General features: G+C 43.1%; 1 protein-coding gene across 3 annotated transcripts in view; it reads left to right on the top strand.

The window, feature by feature from the left end:
• Positions 1–16,212, top strand: part of PRICKLE2 (prickle planar cell polarity protein 2) — a 342,842-nt gene extending 326,630 nt beyond the window's left edge. For 2 of the 3 annotated variants that reach the window (XM_060161421.1, XM_060161422.1), the window contains 2 exons: positions 10,212–11,121; positions 13,372–16,212. In XM_060161421.1, the coding sequence (XP_060017404.1) occupies positions 10,212–11,086 (875 nt within the window). In that variant the 3' untranslated portion in view covers positions 11,087–11,121; positions 13,372–16,212. The remainder of the gene's footprint in view (positions 1–10,211; positions 11,122–13,371) is intronic. The other variant, XR_009542736.1, reaches the window with a different exon arrangement.
• Positions 16,213–21,928: the final 5,716 nt, after the last annotated feature.

Genomic DNA, 21,928 nt, shown 5'->3' on the forward strand with positions numbered 1-21,928 from the left:
GGCATATCCAACGTTTAAATTGAGCTCTTTAACGAGAACACTGCATTATTTTTACACCGTTTTATTGAGTTATAACCTACATAAGGTAAAGCAAACAAATATTTAAACTGCACCTCAAGGCATTTTTACATGTGCATCCTTTTATAATCATCACCCAGCTCTAGGTAGAGAACATTTCCTGCGCCCTGGACATTTCCCTGTGCCCCTCCCACTCTTCTGACCTCGGTCACCACAGACAGCCTTAGCCTGTTCTTGAGCTTCACGTAAATGGAATCGTACTGCCTGTACTCTTTTGTGTCTCTCAGCGTTTTCTATGAGATTCATCCATGCTGTCCATGTAGTTATTCATTCTCGTTGTGTAGTATTCCAGTATAGCATGGTTTCTCAACTGGGGTATTATTGACATTTGGGGCTGGATAATTCTTTGTTGTGGGGACTGTCCTGTGCATTATAGTGTGTTTAGCAGCATCTCTCTGGTCTCTACACACTAGACACTAGTAGCATCCCCTACCCCCAGTAATTTCCCCTGGAATTGAAAACCTTTGCATCACATAACTATACTACAATTTTTAAGAAACTTTTTATTTGGAAATAAATTCAAACTTATTGAAAAGTTGCAAAAATGGAAAAAACAATACCCATAAAGTATTTACCTAGATTCACCTATTGTTAACATTTTACCCGTTTGGTTTATCATTTGCCCTCTCTTGTGTACACACACACACACACACACAGACACACACACAGACACACACACACACACACACACACACGTGCGCGCAGTGTATTTCTGAACCATTTGAGAGCGAGTTGCAGCCATCTTGGCCATTTACTACCATATACTTCCGTGTGTATTTCCCAAGAATAAGGATCTTCTCTGACATTATCCTAATTATCAGTTAACCATAGTATATTTAGCATAATACATTTATGAGTTAGCCCATGTCCCAATTTTTGCATTTGAGGAAAATTTATCCTTTGTAGCATTTATTTTCATTACAGTGCAGGTTCCAGTCCAGGATCAGGTATTGTATATAGTTGCTGTGGTTCCTTAATATCCTTTAGTCTAGAACATTCACTCAGTCTTTGTCTTTTATGATACTGAATTTCTTTTTAAAAATACAATCCCTTTTCTTCTTAATAGAATATTCCTCATTTGGGGTTCCTCTGGTCTTTCCTCCTGAATCCATTCAGGGTATGTGTTTTTGACTGAGAGACTCCGTAGGTGGTAGTGTGTCCTGCTTAGGGAATCCCATCTGGAGGGACATGGTGTCAGTGGCACCTCGTCCGTGATGGAGGTGGTCAGAGTGTTGTCTGATTATTCCACTGTATAGTTACTAAATTTTCTCTTATAGATAATAAGCGATATGTGGGGAACCACTTAACAACACCATGCAGATATCCTGCTCCCCAGTCAAATTTTACCCCCTAAATTTAGCATATTTCGTGTCTTGCATGAGCCAGTCTTTACCTACAGTGGTTACAAAACGATGATCTTCCAAATCCAGCACTCCTCCTGCACGCACACTCCAGCCTGTTATGTACAAGGGCCCACGCTTCTCCCCCATTTATTTGCTGGTATTTTTGTCTGTTATCAGTATGGATTCATGAATTCTGGTTTGCTCAGTGGTTTATAAATCAGTACTGTCTGAATGCTCGAATCGCTCAGCTTTGGCTGGTGGGATCCCTTTGAAGTTGGGTCCTGTATTCTGAAAACGAACCCCCCTTCATTTTTGTTTTCTGCGTTTTTTTTTTTAATGGTTACCAGGGGCATTTATTCATTTATTTTTTTAACATCTTTTTGTTGTTGTTGTATTTTATTTTATTTATTTTTTTATACAGCAAATTCTGATTAGTCATCCATTTTATACACATCAGTGTATACATGTCAATCCCAATTGCCCAATTCATCACACCACCCCCACCACCACCCCCCTGCAGCTTTCCCCGCTTGGTGTCCATACGTTTGTTCTCTACATCTGTATCTCAATTTCTGCCCTGCAAACCGGTTCATCTGAACCATTTTTCTAGGTTCCACATATATGCATTAATATACAATTTCTGTTAGTCTCTTTCTGACTTACTTCACGGTGTATGATAGTCTCTAGATCCATCCACGTCTCAAAAAATGACCCAATATCGTTCCTTTTTATGGCTGAGTAATATTCCATTGTATATATGTACCACATCTTCTTTATCCATTTGTCTGTCGATGGGCATTTAGGTTGCTTCCATGACCTGGTTATGGTAAAGAGTGCTGCAGTGAACACGGGTGCACGTGTCTTTTTGAACTATGGTTTTCTCTGAGTATATGCCCAGTAGTGGGATTGCTGGATCATATGGTAATTCTATTTTTGGTTTTTTAAGGCACCTCCATACTGTTCTCCATGGTGTCTGTATCAATTTACATTCCCACCAACAGTGCAAGAGGGTTCCCTTTTCTCCACACCCTCTCCAGAATTTGTTGTTTGTAGATTTTCTGATGATGCCCATTCTAACTGGTGTGAGGTGAACCTCATTGTAGTTTTGATTTGCATTTCTCTAATAATTAGTGATGTTGAGCAGCTTTTCATGTGCTTCTTGGCCATCTGTATGTCTTCTTTGGAGAAATGTCTATTTAGGTCTTCTGCCCATTTTTGGATTGGGTTGTTTGTTTCTTTAATATTGAGCTGCATGAACTGTTTGTATATTTTGGAGATTGGAGATTAATCCTTTGTCCGTTGATTCGTTTGCAAATATTTTCTCCCACTCTGAGGGTTGTCTTTTTGTCTTGTTTATGGTTTCCTTTGCTGAGCAAAAGCTTTGAAGTTTCATTAGGTCCCATTTGTTTATTTTTGCTTTCATTTCCATTACTCTAGGAGGTGGATCAAAAAAGATCTTGCCGTGATTTATGTCAAAAGTGTTCTTCCGGGCTTCCCTGGTGGCACAGTGGTTGAGAGTCCGCCTGCCGATGCAGGGGATATGGGTTCGTGCCCCAGTCCGGGAGGATCCCATGTGCCGCTCCGGCTGGGCCCGTGAGCCATGGCCGCTGAGCCTGCGCGTCCGGAGCCTGTGCTCCGCAGCGGGAGAGGCCACAACAGTGAGAGGCCTGCGTACCGAGAAAAAAAAAAAAGTGTTCTTCCTATGTTTTCCTCTAAGAGTTTTATAGTGTCTGGTCTTACATTTAGGTCTCGAGTCCATTTTGAGTTTATTTTTGTGTATGGTGTTAGGAAGTGTTCTAATTTCATTCTTTTACATGTAGCAGTCCAGTTTTCCCAGCACCACTTATTGAAGAGGCTGTCTTTTCTCCATTGTATATTCTTGCCTCCTTTGTCATAGATTAGTTGACCATAGGTGCATGGGTTTATCTCTGGGCTTTCTATCTTGTTCCACTGATCTATGTTTCTGTTTTTGTGCCAGTACCATATTGTCTTGATTACTGTAGCTTTGTAGTATAGTCTGAAGTCAGGGAGTCTGATTCCTCCAGCTCCTTTTTTTTTTTCCTTCAAGACTACTTTGGCTATTCGGGGTCTTTTGTGTCTCTATACACATTTTAAGATTTTTTGTTCTAGTTCCGTAAAAAATGCCATCGGTAATTTGATAGGGATTGTGTTGAATCTGTAGATTGCTTTGGGTAGTATAGTCATTTTCACAATATTGATTCTTCCAATCCAAGAACATGGTACATCTCTCCATCTGTTGGTATCATCTTTAATTTCTTTCATCAGTGTCTTAGAGTTTTCTGCATACAGATCTTTTGTCTTCCTAGGTAGGTTTATTCCTAGGTATTTTATTCTTTTTGTTGCAGTGCTAAATGGGAGTGTTTCCTTCATTTCTCTTTCAGATTTTTCATCATTTGTGTATAGGAATGAAAGAGATTTCTGTGCATTAATTTTGTATCCTGCAACTTTACACAATTCATTGATTAGCTCTAGTAGTTTTCTGGTGGCATCTTCAGGGTTCTCTATGTATAGTATCATGTCAACTGCAAACAGTTTTACTTCTTCTTTTCCAATTCATATTCCTTTTATTTATTTTTCTTCTCTGATTGCCGTGGCTAGGACTTCCAAAACTATGTTGAATAATAGTGGTGAGAGTGGGCATCCTTGTCTCATTCCTGATCTTAGAGCAAATGCTTTCAGTTTTTCACTATTGAGAATGATGTTTGCTGTGGGTTTGTCATATATGGCCTTTATTATGTTGAGGTAGGGTCCCTCTGTGCCCAGTTTCTGGAGAGTTTTTCTCATAAACGGGTGCTGAATTTTGTCGGAAGCTTTTTCTGCATCTATTGAGATGATCATATGGGTTTCATTCTTCAGTTTGTTAATACAGTGTAGCACATTGATTGATTTGCATATATTGAAGAATCCTTGCATCCCTGGGATAAATCCCACTTGGTCGTGGTGTATGATCCTTTTAATGTGTTGTTGGATTCTGTTTGCCAGTATTTTGTTGAGGATTTTTGCGTCTATATTCATCAGTGATATTGATCTGTAAAAATTTTCTCTTTTTGTAGTATCTTTGTCTGGTTTTGGTATCAGGGTGATGGTGGCCTCATAGAATGAGTTTGGGAGTGCTCCTTCCTCCGCAGTTTTTAGAAGAGTTTGAGAAGGATGGATGTTAGCTCTTCTCTAAATGTTTGATAGAATTCACCTGTGAAGCCATCTGGTCCTGGACTTTTGTTTGTTGGAAGATTTTTAATCACAGTTTCAATTTCATTACTTGTGATTGGTCGGTTCATATCTTTCTCTTTCTTCCTGCTTCAGTCTTGGAAGGTTATACCTTTCTAGGAATTTGTTCATTTCTTCCAGGTTGTCCATTTTATTGGCATAGAGTCGTTTATAGTAGTCTCTTAGAATGCTTTGTATTTCTGCGGTGTCTGTTGTAACTTCTCCTTTTTCATTTCTAATTTTGTTGATTTGAGTCCTCTCCCTCTTTTTCTTGATGAGTCTGGCTAATGGTTTATCAATTTTGTTTCTCTTGTCAAAGAACCAGCTTTTAGTTTTATTGATCTTTGCTATTGTTTTCTTTGTTTCTCTTTCATTTATTTCTGCTCTGATCTTTACGATTTCTTTCCTTCTGCTAACTTTGGGTTTTGTTTGTTCTTCTTTCTCTAGTTCCTTTAGGTGTAAGGTTAGATTGTTCATTTGAGATTTTTCTTATTTCTTGATGTAGGCTTCTATAGCTATAAACTTCCCTCTTAGAACTGCTTTTGCTGCATCCCATAGGTTTTGGATCGTCGTGTTTTCATTCTCATTTGACTCTAGGTATTTTTTGATTTCTTGGTTATTTAGTAACATATTGTTTAGCCTCCATGTGTTTGTGTTTTTTACATTTTTTCCCATGTAATTCATTTCTAATCTCATAGCGTTGTGGTCAGAAAAGATGCTTGATATGATTTCAATTTTCTTAAATTTACTGAGGATTGATTTGTGACCCAAGATGTGATCTATCCTGGAGAATGTTCCGTGCGCACTTGAGAAGAAAGTGTAATCTGCTGTTTTTGGGTGGAATGTCCTATAAATATCAGTTAAATCTATCTGGTCTGTTGTGTCATTTAAAGCTTGTGTTACCTTATTTATTTTCATTTTGGATGATCTGTCCATTGGTGTAAGTGAGGTGTTAAAGTCCCCCACTATTATTGTGTTATTGTCGATTTCCTCTTTTATAGCTGTTAGCAGTTGCCTTATGTATTGAGGTGCTCCTACGTTGGGTGCATATATATTTATAATTGTTATATCTTTTTCTTGGATTGATCCCTTGATCATTATGTAGTGTCCTTCCTTGTCTCTTGTAACATTCTTATTTTAAAGTCTATTTTTTTCTGATATGAGTTATTGCTACTCCAGCTTTCTTTTGGTTTCCATTTTCATGGAATATCCTTTTCCATCCCCTCACTTTCAGTCTATATGTGTCCCTAGGTCTGAAGTGGGTCTCTTGTAGACAGCATATATATGGGTCTTGTTTTTGTATGCATTCAGCAAGCCTGTGTCTTTTGGTTGGAGCATTTAATCCATTCACATTTAAGGTAATTATCGATGTGTATGTTCCTTTGACCATTTTCTTGATGTTTTGGGTTTGTTTTTGTAGGTCCTTTTCTTCTCTTGTGTTTCCCACTTAGAGAAGTTCCTTTAGCATTTGTTGTAGAGGTGGTTTGGTGGTGCTGAATTCTCTCAGCTTTTGCTTGTCTGTAAAGCTTTTGATTTCTCCATCGAATCTGAGTGAGATCCTTGCTGGCTAGAGTAATCTTGGTTGTAGGTTCTTCCCTTTCATCACTTTAAGTATATCATGCCACTCCCTTCTGGCTTGTAGAGTTTCTGCTGAGAAATCAGCTGTTAACCCTGTGGGAGTTCCCTTGTATGTTATTTGTCGTTCTTCGCTTGCTGCTTTCAATAATTTTTCTTTGTCTTTAATTTTTGCCAGTTTGATTACTATGTGTCTTGGCATATTTGTCCTTGGGTTTATCCTGTATGGAACTCTCTGCGCTTCCTAGACTTGGGTGGCTATTTCCTTTCCCATGTTAGGGAAGTTTGTTTTTTTTTTTCTTTTTTTGCGGTACACAGCCCTCTCACTGTTGTGGCCTCTCCCACTGCGGAGCACAAGCTCCAGGCGTGCAGACTCAGTGTCCGTGGCTCTCGGGCCCAGCCGCTCGGCGGCATGTGGGATCTTCCTGGACCGGGGCACGAACCCGTGTCCCCTGCATCGGCAAGCGGACTCTCAACCACTGCACCACCAGGGAAGCCCAGGGAAGTTTTTGATTATAATGTCTTCAAATTCTTTCTCTGGTCCTTTCTCTCTCTCTTCTCCTTCTGGGACCCTTATAATGCGAATGTTGTTGCATTTAATGTTGTCCCAGAGGTCTCTTAGGCTGTCTTCATTTCTTTTCATTCTTTTTTCTTTATTCTGTTCCGCAGCAGTGAATTTCACCATTTTGTCTTCCAGGTCACTTATCCGTTCTTCTGCCTCAGTTATTGTGCTATTGATTCCTTCTAGTGTATTTTTCATTTCAGTTATTGTATTGTTCATCTCTGTTTGTTCTTTTTTTTTAAAACGATTTTTTTTTTTTTTTTTTTTGCGGTACACGGGCCCCTCACCGTTGTGGCCTCTCCCGTTGCGGAGCACAGGCTCCGGACGCGCAGGCTCAGCGGCCATGGCTCACGGGCCCAGGCGCTCCGCAGCATGTGGGATCCTCCCGGACCGGGGCACGAACCCGCGTCCCCTGCATCAGCAGGCGGACTCTCAACCACTGTGCCACCAGGGAAGCCCCTGTTTGTTCTTTAATTCTTCTAGGTCTTTGTTAAACATTTCTTGCATCTTCTCGATCTTTGCCTCGATTCTTTTTCCAAGGTCCTGGGTCATCTTCACTATCATTATCCTGAATTCTTTTTCTGGAAGTTTGCCTATCTGCACTTCATTTAGTTGTTTTTCTGGGGTTTTATCTTGTTCCTTCATCTGGTACATAGACCTCTGCCTTTTCATCTTGTCTGTCTTCCTGTGAATGTGGTTTTTGTTCCACAGGCTGCTGGATTGTAGTTCTTGTTGCTTCTGCTGTCTTCCCTCTGGTGGATGAGGCTATCCAAGAGGCAAGTTTCCTGATGGGAGGCACTGGTGGTTGGTAGAGCTGGCTGTTGCTCTGGTGGGCAGAGCTCAGTAAAACTTTAATCCGTTTGACTGCTGATGGGTGGGGCTGGGTGCCCTCCCTGTTGGTTGCTTGGCCTGAGGCAACCCAACACTGGAGCCTACCTGGGCTCTTTGGTGGGGCTAATGGCGGACTCTGGGAGGGCTTATGCCGAGGAGTAATTCCTAGAACTTTTGCTGCCCGTGTTCTTGTCCCCACCGTGAGCCACAGTCAGCCTCTGCCTCTGCAGGAGACCCTCCAACACTAGCAGGTAGGTCTGGTTCAGTCTCCCCTGGGGTCACTGCTCCTTCCCCTGGGTCCCGATGCGCACACTACTTTGTGTGTGCCCTCCAAGAGTGGAGTCGCTGTTTTCCCCGGTCCTGTCGAAGTCCTGCAATCAAATCCCACTAGGCTTCAAAGTCTGATTCTCTAGGAATTCCTCCTCCCGTTGCCAGACCCCCAGGTTGGGAAGCCTGACGTGGGGCTCAGAACCTTCACTCCAGTGGGTGCACTTCTGTGGTGTAAGTGTTCTCCAGTCTGTGCGTCACCCTCCCAGCAGTTATAGGATTTTATTTTACTGTGATTGCGCCCCTCCTACCATCTCATTGTGGCTTCTCCTTTGTCTTCGCACGTGGGGTATCTCTTTTGGTGAGTTCCAGTGTCTTCCTGTCGATGATTGTCCAGCTGCTAGCTGTGATTCTGGTGTTCTCGCAAGCCTCCCTTCGTTTTTTATTTTTAACACTTCCTCACTTTTTGGCATAACAAGGTGTTCCAGGCTCATCTTTTACCTTCCCTCCTCCTATCCTGGAATTAGCCATTTCTCCAAAAAGTCCTGCCTGATTCCTTTTAATGGGAATGCTAGAAAATACCACAACTTATTTATCCTTCCTCCTGTTAATTGACGTTTGAATTGTTTTTAGTTCTGGACTGTTATAAAGAAAGCTTCTCTGAATACCGTTTTACATTTTTTGGATCCATAAACTGTTTTCGGTTGGGTATATAACCAAGAGTGGCAATGGAAAGTCACAGAACAGAACAACAAGGACTATTGTATAGCCCAGGGAATTATATTCAATATCTTGTAGTGACCTATACTGGAAAATAATCTGAAAAAGAAAATTTATATATATATTTATATATATGTGGAAAGAATTTATATACAATGTGTATATATAGAAAGAATTTATATCCGTATATATATATATATATATATATAAACTGAATCACTTTGCTGCACACCTGAATCATTGTAAATCAACTGTATTACAATTTTAAAAATAACATACATATGTACATACATAAATAAATAAAAAGAAGGACACAGGATCTCCACTCTGGCTATATACCCAACAGAAATGAGTACATTAAGTCCACCAAAAAAGTGAACACAGGTATTCAAAGCAACTTTGTTCATAATTCATGTATGTATATATACACACACATAGATATATATACACATACACACACATATATATGTATATTTAGCTTTAGTGGGTATTGCCAAGTAGTGTTTCAAAGTGCTCATAACAGTTTTGTGAGGGGAGCCAAAGTTGTTGGCCCCGTTAGGTGGGGTAATCGGTGGCAGGGGTTCTAATGGGCCAGTGCAATCCAAAGACATGTTGTCTGTGACCAGAAATGGCAAAGCTGCTCATCTTTTCCATCGATAATGAGTGGGAAATGCTGAGATTTTGCCACCTGGTCCATTCTTAAACTGCTGTTCTAGCGAGTGCTGCTTTAAGATGAGCAGAATGGAAGTTTCTGAAGTCAAGAATCCCCTGCTCCCTTCAACATGGTTTTCATCTCAGTGATGGCAGTGACAGCATGTAGGGAATGCAGGATCATTGCTAGGGGCTCCTGCTGTTAGAGAGCATTCGGGTCACTGCTTTGTTTTAAAAAGTGTCTCCCCAGGAGAAGGAGGAATGCCCCCCGGAGTCCCACTCACATCTTCTGACTGCTAGGGGCCCATTTGGAACCCTGAAACAGTCATTTACTGAACACCCTGAGAGAGTAAATATCCCTCTGTCTACACCCAGGGAGCCACTTAGTTTTCAAGACATCTGGGATAGAGGCCCAGGGACAGCAGGCAGAGCAGGAAATTGCTGGAGGTAAACACGGAAGTGAACTGGTCCAGTATTATGGGACTAGACTCTAGGCTCAGTGTTGCTAGGAACTGCTTGGGCGTGGCCCGGCCTCTATAGCTTAAAGGTTCTTTGTCCAGAATATCTCTCCTGTGGAGCTTGTAGTCATCATTAGAACCAGCGAGGTGATTGAGCACTTTTTAAAGTGAATTTCTGAACAGAAGAAACATCACTTATAAGATACATGATGGGCTCTTAAGTAATTTTGATGAACCTTTGGAGGAATTCATGACTATTAAAAAAACATCTCGTGGATGCATTTTAACCAGGTGTCCCCTCTAAGTGGACACTGGCCCGCTATGGAATGGGGAGAGCCCTCCTGCATACTTTCTGAGCGAGCCTGTGTGCAGTGTGCAACTGTGCAACCGTATGCAGCGACCCTGGATAGATAACGGTTCAGATGACCCACAGCGACGGGACTCCCATGGCTGCACGTTTATATTAACCTCTGTGAACCTTTCCTCTCTCTCCCCCAGGCCTCTCCGCAGATGGTGGTGCCAAGCGCCAGGAGCACCTCTCCCGGTTTTCCATGCCCGATCTCAGCAAAGACTCTGGGATGAACGTGTCCGAGAAGCTGAGCAACATGGGCACGCTGAACTCGTCCATGCAGTTCCGCAGCGCCGAGTCCGTTCGCAGCCTGCTCTCCGCCCAGCAGTACCAGGAGATGGAGGGAAACCTCCACCCTCTCGGCAACCCCATCAGGTACAGAGACCTGCAGGCCCACGGAAGGATGCATCAGAGCTTTGATTTCGATGGGGGGATGGCGGGCAGCAAGCTGCCGGGGCCGGAGGGTGTGAGGATCCAGCCCATGAGCGAGCGCACGCGGCGGAGAGCCACTTCCCGCGAAGACAACCGCCGCTTCCGACCTCACCGCTCCCGGCGATCCCGACGCTCTCGCTCAGACAACGCCCTCCACCTGGCCAGCGAGCGCGAGGCCATCTCTCAGTTAAAAGAAAGGCCCCCCCTGAGAGCCAGGGAGGATTATGATCAGTTCATGCGCCAGCGGAGCTTCCAGGAGAGCCTGGGCCAGGGGTCCCGGAGGGACCTGTACGGCCGGTGCCCCCGGACTGTATCGGACCTGGCTCTGCAGAATGCCTTTGGGGAGCGATGGGGACCCTACTTCACTGAGTACGATTGGTGTTCCACCTGCTCTTCGTCCTCGGAGTCTGACAACGAGGGCTATTTCCTAGGAGAACCCATCCCCCAGCCCGCCCACCTGCGATACGTCACGAGTGATGAGTTACTGCACAAATACAGCTCGTACGGCCTCCCCAAGTCTTCCACGCTAGGTGGCAGGGGACAGTTGCACAGCAGGAAAAGACAAAAGAGCAAAAACTGTATCATTTCTTAATCCGATGGGGGTCAGGGGATAGGGGAAGATGGGAGGTAAGAATGTAAATTCAGAAACTTGCACTGTTTTAAATTTTAAAGCTCTTTGCTTTGGTGGTTCCAGGGAGAGATGAGAAGAGCTCTCTGTTGATGGCGGCAAGGTCACCGACTGACTCGATAGGTAGTCACAGTTCTTGGCATGTTGAATATTATTTGCACATTTCACTTTGGAAACGCTATAGACTCTACGGAGGCCAGGATTGGTCACCTCCTTCCCGTCCGTCTGTGTTGAGCTGCCACTGGCAAGATGGCAAAATTGTTTCCCGCTCGCTTATATATTATAGCCTCTCTGGTTCTCTCCCTTTTAGGACCCTTTTTCCAGTACGTAATTTGTTTATTAGCCAGGACCCAAGACTAAGTTATTTACATGTCCATTGTAAATGCGATGTAAATGAGAGTTCTGATAAAATATTTTTGTATTTTGTAATATCAAAGGAATTTCTATATCGTAGGACTCAGTGGAGCCTTGCATGCACGTCCAGCATTGTCTTTGAGTAGTACTCCAAGGTGGTCCAGGACCACTTTTTTTTTTTTCTTTTCTTTTTTCTATACAAATTTGTTACATGTCAGTGAGACCTTTTTCAAAGGAGTTTATTCAATTTGGCTTTTTGTGGCTGAAAAACAAAAATTACCTATTACACCCAAAGCATTTGATGCTCCATCTATCTTGAGGAGCCATCCTTAAGTCCGCTCCCAGCCTCAGTAGAATCTCTTCTCTACAAAGTGATAGTAACTTTTTTTTTTTATTTATAATTGCCGGCGTAACTTTTGCCAATTAGAAAAACCAACCAGTGTCAGTCAGGTTCCGTGAGAAGCGCCATCCCTGCTGGGAACACTGAAGTTGCTTACCACTGAGCTATCCCTTGGGGAACATAAAGTGTCTGTGAGTGGTGCGGTTTGTGTGATGTCAGCATGACATTGTTTTGAATGTGGCATTATTTCCTGGTGCTCGTTTCCTGGATCGTATTATCCGCTTTCCTTTACCAAGGCAGACAGCTGCCTTAGCCTGACAACCGGTTGTCCTCAGCGCAAATGAACTTCAGCTTTGGGAATTTCGGGCCAGAAAGGTTCCGAGGGACTCTGGGAGTGATGGTGTGTTCTAGGTCGTAGGTCATACGTGGAGAAGGAACAGGTCAAGGGTAGAGACTGAAGGGGAATATGAAGGAAGGTCAGAGCAAAGAAGAACTTCTGGAAATGAAGTAGAGGAGACTTGACAACCACCTCGAATAGCCCCCAGTGCTTGTGGGGGAAAAAAAAAAAAACCCAGTTTAATGCGCTCCGTAACCAGAGTATCTGGGTTACCCAGAAAGATTGAGCTGCTCAGGAGATTTCCGTGTTATGGTTTTGAAAAACAGATGTTGCTGAAAGGGGGGTTTCCATTTTGAACTTTGGGGACCGTCAGTCAGATAGAAGATGGGCTCAAAAGTGAGTTTGCTTAAAGAAGACATTAACGGTTGTGTTGTTTATAGTAAAATAAAACCTCCTACCTTGCTTCAGTTAAAAGTGAAGCGCTTGCTTTTACTTCCATTCTCCTCGTCCCCTTCGTGGATTGTGGCAGTTGAAATAATCCATCGGAGGACCCACCTTTAGTGAGGTGTACTGTCGATGTAGTACACAGTGTATCTCAGTGGCCATCTGCCATGGTGAGGCGAGCGTGGTCTCTCTTCAGTATAGTAGTTAATATTTTCTAGTACTTTTTTATGGGGAGAATGTGAAAAGTGGCTTTTTAGACACCATCCCAAATGGGTCTGGGGGAAGGAAGGCTGTAAAGGATGTGGAAGTGGCACTCCATTCAGGATGTATTAAAATAATTTGCTTTTCAGGTATTAATAAGACATTTGTCATTGTCACTGATGTTTTGAAAAAGCAATGCAAATGTTGGTTGTGGCTGTTTTCCGCATGCTTTCTTCATATCTAAATGCTTCATTAATTACCCAAGCCTCTGGAGAATTAACTCTATTACGTTTGTATAGTGAGTTTGTAAACTGCTTGGCAAACTGATTAAGAAATAATGTACACCGCCACGCTACCAGCGTGGCAGGTTTCTGGTAGAAATGGGGCGAGTCCAATTTGGAGTTCTAAGTTGCTGGATGGATGAGAATAGAAAGGCATTTTGGAAAAAGAAGAGAGAGAAAAAAGTAGATCATTTAACTTAGTAAATAACTGAAAATAATGTCTGTCCTCTGTGGCCTGGAATCCAAGGAAAGAAATTCTCCCAGTGAACGGTGCTTTCTCTTTCCTTTTTAGAGTACCTCTTACATTTCCCAGATGAGGCTTTAACCACCGTCAGCAGAAAGAAGAAGGTGGCCTAGAAACTGACACCTAATTAGTGCCCCGAGGGAGAGAGGAATAAGCAATTTCAGATCTAGCTGCCCAGGGAGCATCCATCGGCTGAACTGGTCAGAGCTGGAGGCGTGTTGAGATGCAAGCCTCAGGGTCAGACGGTCTATAAGCAAGATCACCTCCATCTAGTCCATCACTGCCAGTGTCTCCTTCCCACCCCACATGCAGCCAGGCACCTTATGGAGAATGCCGATGGAGGACAGGTAAATCCTCACTGTGAGGACGGAACCTGCAAGTATATGCCTTAGAGGGAGCAGGACATCATCGTATCGGGAGTTCCTCCCCTTAGTGATAACTTACACCTAACATCCCAGAATCCCATTCCCCAAAGTTCAATGCATTTGTTTCCGAGGCGGGATCTGAGGGTCCTGGCCTGATCATCGCCGGGAGCTCTTCTTGGTCAAGCGTCATCTGTGGGTGAGGCTCGCACTCACCTCTTCTTAGATCATCATTTCATCCTTAATAGGCTGTTTTTAGAAGAGTACCACAGTTTATTTTCTTTGCTAATGCCTTGGGTTTTGTTTTGCTTGCCTACCTCTTCTCATATTGATCTTCTTATCTTTTGGATAAAACCCCACTTTAGCGTTCGTTTCATTTCCTGTCGCTGCTCAATTCAGGGACAACAGAACTGGCCCTTTCCCAAGCAGAAGTCAGTGACAGTTTCCTGAATGGCCCTGCCAGTGCATATCACCCTTGATGTTATGAGCAAGTTTGTTAGCAGGCTGGTGGCATTCAGGTACTCTTCCATCTGTCATAGAATTCTGGGATTTCTACCAAGTGTGACGGTAAATGAGGTCAGGGAAACCAGAACCATACTTCCCATTTTGCAGGTGTTCAAGGGGGGGAAATTTTTAGTGTTGGTTGTTTGACCCCCTCTTTTCATATTCACCTTCTGTTCTCTAGTCCTTCCTTTCCACCCTCAGCCAGCCCCGTGAACAAGCAATTTTGCGTTTCTCATATGTGACCTGAGGACAGCTCTTTCTCATCCTCTTTTCCCATTCTGTAGGATGTTTCTTCAATACACCAAGATTATATTTCTCTCTCCTGCGGCAGCTCTCTGCTTCTTGGGTACCACCAGCCATTGCTGAGTTCAGGTGGGGCCAGTAATACCACATATGTAGCATGTGCTCTGATCCCTGCAACCTGGGCAGATATAACCAAGGTACCACTGTATACTTTCCCAGAGAGCATGGCTGCAGCCTCAGAAATCTTTTCAACACTCCAACCATCCAGGACTAGTTGATCTGAACTGATTTTATTTGTCTGATAACAAATCTTATTTGTGAACTGATTCTTATTTGTCTTTCTACCTTGGGCTCTTTTGCCATTGGCCCCAAACTGTACACCAGCCATTTAGGAAGCATCATCCCTAAATAATTGTGAGACTCCAGTTTCTATGCCCCCGTACTGGAGATGCTAAAGGAGGCTGACTTCTTTAGGCTAAATGAAGACAACTCTCTTTGGCCTCCTTTTCCATTCTCGTGTTCTTGGTCCTATCACAGAGGTCAGATAAGAGTTCGTCCTATTCTTTGTCTAATCCCACCTTCTAACAAGAAAGAACACAAAAATTTAAATTCCAAGGAGAAGTGCTCTTTGCTGTTTCTCTCTAACAGAAACCAGATGCTAATGCATAAGAAGGAGAATCTATGACAAAGGAACGTGAACGATGGCATCAGTCATCTGAGGATTTCATGCCAGAAGGCTGCTATTAGCACTGTTTAGCACCTTCAGGGCTTTGAAAAGGGCTCTGCGACAGCATTCCAGGTACAGGACACAGCCAAGCCTCCTCTACATATTTGGAAGGCAGTTCCAGATGGCCGCCTTTTGAGGTGCGTTTCTTAAAGCGCAAGAGAAGTGGAAATGAAGAGAGTTTTGCCTAGCCTCCAGTGGCCGGTCCCTCTGGGGCCTCAGCAGACACCAGAGCCTGTTCGTCTGACCCCTCGGAAGCAGTCATCAAGGTTAGGATCAAAAAAGGATTTCAGTCTTTTTCCATTTTCTCATAGTAGGATCCCCTTCAACCCAAGACTCCCATAAAGTATAATGTACTGTTGGGAGCTATACTGTTTTATAAGCTTACTTCCTGCTGACAAAACTAGCTTTCCCCAACAGGAATAAAAAGGCGGGGAGGGGGGATGTCACGTAGTGTTAGAAAACATTTCTGTGATTTAGATACGATGACTCTGTAGGAGAAAAAAAAAAAAAAAAAAAGCCTGAGAGTTTTCTGAGACATCCCTCACCCTACTGAGTATGGCCACTGACCAATAGGTCGCTGACCAAGCTTTTCTAAATTTTTCAGAGAGAGTTACTCAAACCTCTCTAGTGAATGTCCATGTTTTTCCATAAAGCATTTTGGTTCTATCGTGGACCCTGACTTCACATTCTAAGACCTATGGGTCCTCCTTATTCCATAGTAAATTAGGAATTTGGCAGTTTTCCCGCTCCTAAACACATTCTTTCCTGTACAGGATCACTTTGTCCATCTCCTGCTTTAATTCCAAGTACGTAAACAAAACCTCAAAGGGCCTGAGAAGGTAAGGCATGCCAGAGTCTGTGTTGTGTGTCGGGTGTCAAGCTATTTGTTAAGAAGGTCTGCAGTAGACCTTTGGTGTGGGCTCTGCCAGAGACTGTCGTGAACACTTTGCTTGAGATCCGTGCCCTGTAAAATGGATATGATGTTTTACTGATGTCTGTAATACATTTGTAAACTTCCAATAAAATTTGAATAAAAGAAATGTTGCCATTCTTCTCAGTCTTCCCTTGCTTTCCAGGTTTTTGGAAATCGTTGGCTTTGAGGATCTCAGCAAAAGAAGAGAGAGGCTGCACTTGTCAGGGGGGTGAGATTTGCTACGAAAGATGAGCCTGATAGCTTAAACCAGGATTTCTCAACCTGGCCACTATCCACCTTTTGTTCCAGTCCATTCTTTGTGGCAGAGGACCGTCCTGGGCATTGTAGGATGTTTAACAATACTGCTGACCTCTACCCATTGCCAATAGCACCCCTCCCCCTGAGATGTGACAACCAAAAATGTTGTCACATTAGGATAGCTACTATTAAAAAAAAAAAAAAAAAGGAAAATAACAAGTGGATGTGGAGAAATTGGAAAACTTGTGCACTATTGGTGGGAATGTAAAATGGTGCATCCTCTGTGGAAAACAGTACGGCAGTTCCTCACAAAATTAAGAATAGAACTACCATATGATCCAGCAATTCTACTTCTGGGTATATACCCAAAAGAATTGAAAGCCGGGCCTCAAAGAGAGATTTGTACAGCCGTATTCATAGCATTATTCGCAGTAGCTAAAAGGCAGAAGCAAGCGAAGTATCCGTTGATGGATGAGTGGATAAGCAAAATGTCATCCAGACATACAGTGAGCTATTATTCATCCTTTAAAAGGAAGGAAATTATGACACACGCTGCAACGTGAATGACACTTGAGGACATTGCTAAGTGAAATAAGTCAGTCACAAAAAGACAAATGTTGTATAATTCTACTTATATGAGCTACCTAGAGTAGTCAAATTCGCAGACACGGAGTGGAAGGGTGGTGCCTGAGGCTGGGGAGAGAGCGAGTGGGATGTTGTTTAATATAGAGTTTGTGTTTCAAGATGAGAATTCTGGAGATTTGGTGCACAACCATGTAGATGTACTTACTACTGAACTTAAAAATGCAAATTTTATGTTACCTTTATTTTACCAGAATTTCTTAAAGTGCCTTCTTAGCTGCGTGTCCCCTGAGGACAAAATCACCGCTGGTTGAGAACCACCAGTTAAAATGCTTTGCCTCCTTAGCATCTCCGTTCCTTGAGGGTTCTCGAAGCTGACTCCGACCCCGGCCCATACGGTTAATTTTCACTTATTAGCAAGAATTGAAACCGGCAGATGACCGAAAATATTTGTATTTGCTTTTTTTTTTTTTTTTTTTTAATTTTTTTTTTTTTTTTGCGGTACGCGGGCCTCTCACTGCCGGGACCTCTCCCTTTGCAGAGCACAGGCTCCGGACGCGCAGGCTCAGCGGCCATGGCTCACGGGCCCAGCCGCTCCGCGGCATGTGGGATCTTCCCAGACCGGGGCACGAACCCGCGTCCCCTGCATCGGCAGGCGGACTCTCAACCACTGCGCCACCAGGGAAGCCCCCTGTATTTGCTTTTAAGCAGATGATAAGTGGGTTGTGTGGCACGTTATATGCGTGGCTGTGTTCCGGTTAGGATGGTATTAGTATTGTCTGGGAGCCAAGGCCAAAGCAGCATGTAAATTAGATTTCCCCGTGTCTGATCCACAATATTTGGCACCTGCTGGATACTGCAGCATCATTTATTCATTCATTCAACAAGTGGTTATTGAGAGCCTGCTCTGTGCCAGGCACTGTTCTAGGTGCTTGGGATACAGCAGTATACAAAACAAACAAAAACCCCTACCCTAAAGGAGTTTACCAATTTGACTTTCTGCTAGGCGAGAAGTCGGCAACTGCCTCACCCACCCTTAAGCCTGAGGACTTGGGAGCTGCAGGTGAGAGTTATTTCATTCTAAGCCCTCTGAGAGCCTTTGGATGAAGCTTTTAGAAATGGCAATGACTGTGCCAGTTCTGCTCACAGACCCTCCTGGGGAGCATGGCCGTCAGGTAGCCACGGTTTCACTCCATGACCCCCCTCTTCCTCATCCTCTGCAGAATGATTGGAGTCAAGAACAGCAGCAAACCAGTAATCTGTAAGGGACCTGGCAAGACATGATAAAGTGGACCAATCAGATTATCTCTCTTAAGTATGTAAATTAAGAAATTCCGTGTAAATTGGTGCAGCCACTATGGAGAAACAGTATGGAGGTTTCTCAAAAAACTAAAAATAAAGTTGCCATATGATCCTACAATCCCACTCCTGGGCATATATCTGGAGAAAATTATAATTTGAAAAGATACATGCACTCCAGTGTTCACTGAAGCACTATTTGCAATAGCCAGGACATGAAAACAACCTAAATGTAATGTACATCAACAGATGAGTGGATAAAGAAGATGTGGTACATATGTACAATGGAATATTACTCAGCCATTAAAAAAGAGTGAAATAATGCCACTTGCAGCAACATGGATGGACCTAGAGATTATCACTGTAAGTGAAGTAAGTCAGAAAGAGAAAGACAAACACCATCTAGTATCACATACATGTGGAATCTAAAATATGGCACAAATGAATTTATCTACGAAACAGACTCAGACACAGAACAGACTTGTGGTTGCTGGTGGGAGGGGCGGGGGGAGGGGTGGAATGGGATTTTGCGATTAGCAGGTGAAAACTATTATATATAGACTGGATAACAAGGTCCTGCTGTATAGCACAGGGAAGTATGTTCAATACCCTATAATAAACCATAATGGAAAGGAATATGAAAAAGAATGTATTGATATATGTATAACTGATTCACTTTGCTGTACAGCAGAAATTAACAAAACATTGTAAATCAACTATACTTCAATAAAATAAATTTTTAAAAATTCCGAGAGAATGAGACAGTGGAAGTTAAAGCTAAGAGGATGTATAGGGAGAGCTGGCCGGTGGAGTTAGGCCCACAGGATCATGATAAGATGAAGGATGGGAAAACAGAAGCTTGGGCTGAGAGGGGGGTCCAAGAGCAAAGATGGATGCGAGCACAGAGATGTGAAGTGACCCAGAGGAGCTGGTCCCCATGACTCCCTCACCTCCACACAGATTCCAGTTCCTGCCTTGGAGGTGCTCCTCTAGGATTACTGTAGGACTTTGGTCCCTCCCCGTTGTGTTTATGTATCGTTTCATTACATATCTACACAAGCTCCTATTCACACTGAAGTGTTCCTTGCAACCCTGATTCAGACATGAAGGATGAATTCTGAACGCCAGTTTCCACACCTTTTATTTTGCCCCACTCCCCTTTAGCATTTCAAATTCCGTCTCAACCACTTGCTAGTTGTGTCATCTTGGGAAATGTCCACATCCTCTCTGAGTCTTGGATTTTAGCTAACAAATGTGAGTATAGTGGCATTGTTGTTTGGATTTACTGGAATAATGCACATGAGGCTCTTAGCACTCAGTCTGCCACTGTAAGGGCTTAAAATACGTTAGCTGTTGTTGATGTCGATGTTGTTATTACTACTACTATCCCACCCATAGAGAAAGGGTGGCCGGAACTAGATACCGTTAGTATCTTGTCTGAGAGTATTCATGGTCTTTTCTTCTAATGTAAGCATTAAATAGGATTTTGAGACATCCCAGAAAGGCCTGAATCTTTACCATATTTTAAAAATGCCTGCAGAGCTAATTAAATGATGCACATCTCCCACAGAGGTTATAATTAAGTGCATCTGGGGTAGAACCCCAGTATCTGCATTTTTAACAAGGCTCTCCATGTCAGTCTGATCTAGCTGGTTTGAGGACCACACTTTAAGAAATTCTGCCTCAGCATTTGTTTGTTTTCTTCCAAGTATCTGGGCAAAACAAACAAAAAACAGCTCTTCCAGCCCCACCCATTTCTGGAGAAGCTGATAACAAGCCCTCTGGTCAGGATGGAGAGATATGAGCCTGGGGTTTATAATCCAATTTTGGAGGATCTCTGGTATATTCACACTTGCCTAGAAGTGACAGTCTTCAAAAAAAGAAATGTAATTTAACTGACTTTAATTTTTCTGAGAGATATATATCACTGTATATTAAAGTGATTTGTAGAAGAGAAGCATAGCATGGAAGAAGAAGGTGAGTTTGTTACCGAAAGTGGGGTCTGGCTGCCCGCCGCTCGAAAGCCAATAGTAGAGACCCTAGGTTGGTGGAAAGGAAAGTTTGCTTATTTCAGAGGCTGGCAACCGGCGGGAGAGGGCAGACTCATGTCCAAAGGCTGACTTCCCCCACTGACAATCAGTGGGCAAGAGTTTTAAAGGGTAGTTTCACAGGTGTATAGGCAGAGGGAGGGGACTACATGCAGAAACGGCACAGTCAGCTCTGAGAGTCTTGAAATTGGTCATGCGGTGCTCTGATCCACGTCATCTTGATTGTTTCATTTCCAGGGTCAGTTTGTTCCCATTTCTTTGAGGCCTGTTCTCGGAATTGTGGCAGCTTCTGTCATGGTTACAGTGTGGTCATCATGTAGTTAACTTCTTCCACTTGCAGGGGGGCGGTTTCTGTATCTACAAACCAGCTCAAAGGATATGGCTCAGAATATTATCTATAGCCTTTGAGGAGGAACTAAAGGTCCTTTGCTTAATCACTAAACTATTATTATTTTGTCTTGTTTGACTGTTTTCCTTTGTTTCTGCATTTTCTCACTTCTCTAATTAAATTTATTCTTTGACTAAAGTTTTTCTACAGACAAAAGGCAGGCGGAGGACATGGGGGCAGGGAGAGGGATGGAGAAGGACCTTAGGGTCCTGCTCCATTTAAGTTTATTGTGAAATACAGTCTAACAATTATGTTTGAATTTGAGAATTGCTACTTTTGGTGCGTATAGCCAATGGATTTCACACGCCAGGATTACCTAGGTAGATTATTTAAAATCCAGAGTCCCTGGCCCCATCCCTAGAAAGTCTGATTCAGCAAAACCTGGTAAACTGCATTTTTCATAAATATCTAGGGATCTGAGAAGACCCTTTGGGAAAAACTGCTCTGAGCCTCTCTCGTCGTGGGAAATCCTTCATATTCTATGAGCCCTTAGGTGCTAAATGCATGCAGCTTGTGTTATAGAGCTTCAGTCTGGAAGAGTCCGCTTCTCAGGTGTTCATCTACCATATGTGGAAAGCACACTGGTTTCCTAGTGATCCAGAATGAGAAACGTCAGCCTCTTTGGAAAACCAATGCCAGTGTCACTTCTCACTACAGCTAATTTGCCCGAGAGAGATGTCCAGACAAGACTCCGAGAAGGAAACCTTACCAGAAGATGCAATAGGTAAATAATCGAAGACAAACACAGGCTGAAGTTTAGCGGGAAATAGTCAAGACATTAAATGACACAATTGTACCCAGCAGAACAGCTTTATCAGCAAAATACTAGCAGATACTTGTTTCCCTGATAGGCTGGCTGATTCTAGAGATAAAACAGATCATGTGGGTTGTTGGACAGCTTTGTACCATTCACACACTAGTTAGCAAACACATGAGACCAGAAGTACCAGAAAGTGAGCCCAATAACTTGAGGAATTTGGGCCATAAAAGGCAACTCTCTTAGGCCACATTCTTTCGATTTTAGGTGGTTGAAACTTACTTCAAACAAACTTGAGCATAAAGGAAAAAAGAGAGAATTTATTTGAAGGAGACTGTGTATCTTGCAAGAATCAAAGGACAGCCCGTTCATGAGAACTTGGAACCAGGAAGAAGAAAGCCACCAAGAGCTCAGAAAAATTCTATCCCAGTTTTTAAATCTGTTTCCCTTCAGCTGTCTGCTTAATCTCCCTTTGTTGATCTGCTTTGGCAGCTTTGGGGAGCTCATGGACATAGGTGGCTCTC

This window comes from Lagenorhynchus albirostris, chromosome 10 (assembly GCF_949774975.1).
Source record: "Lagenorhynchus albirostris chromosome 10, mLagAlb1.1, whole genome shotgun sequence".
In the NCBI taxonomy this organism is placed as follows: domain Eukaryota; kingdom Metazoa; phylum Chordata; class Mammalia; order Artiodactyla; family Delphinidae; genus Lagenorhynchus; species Lagenorhynchus albirostris.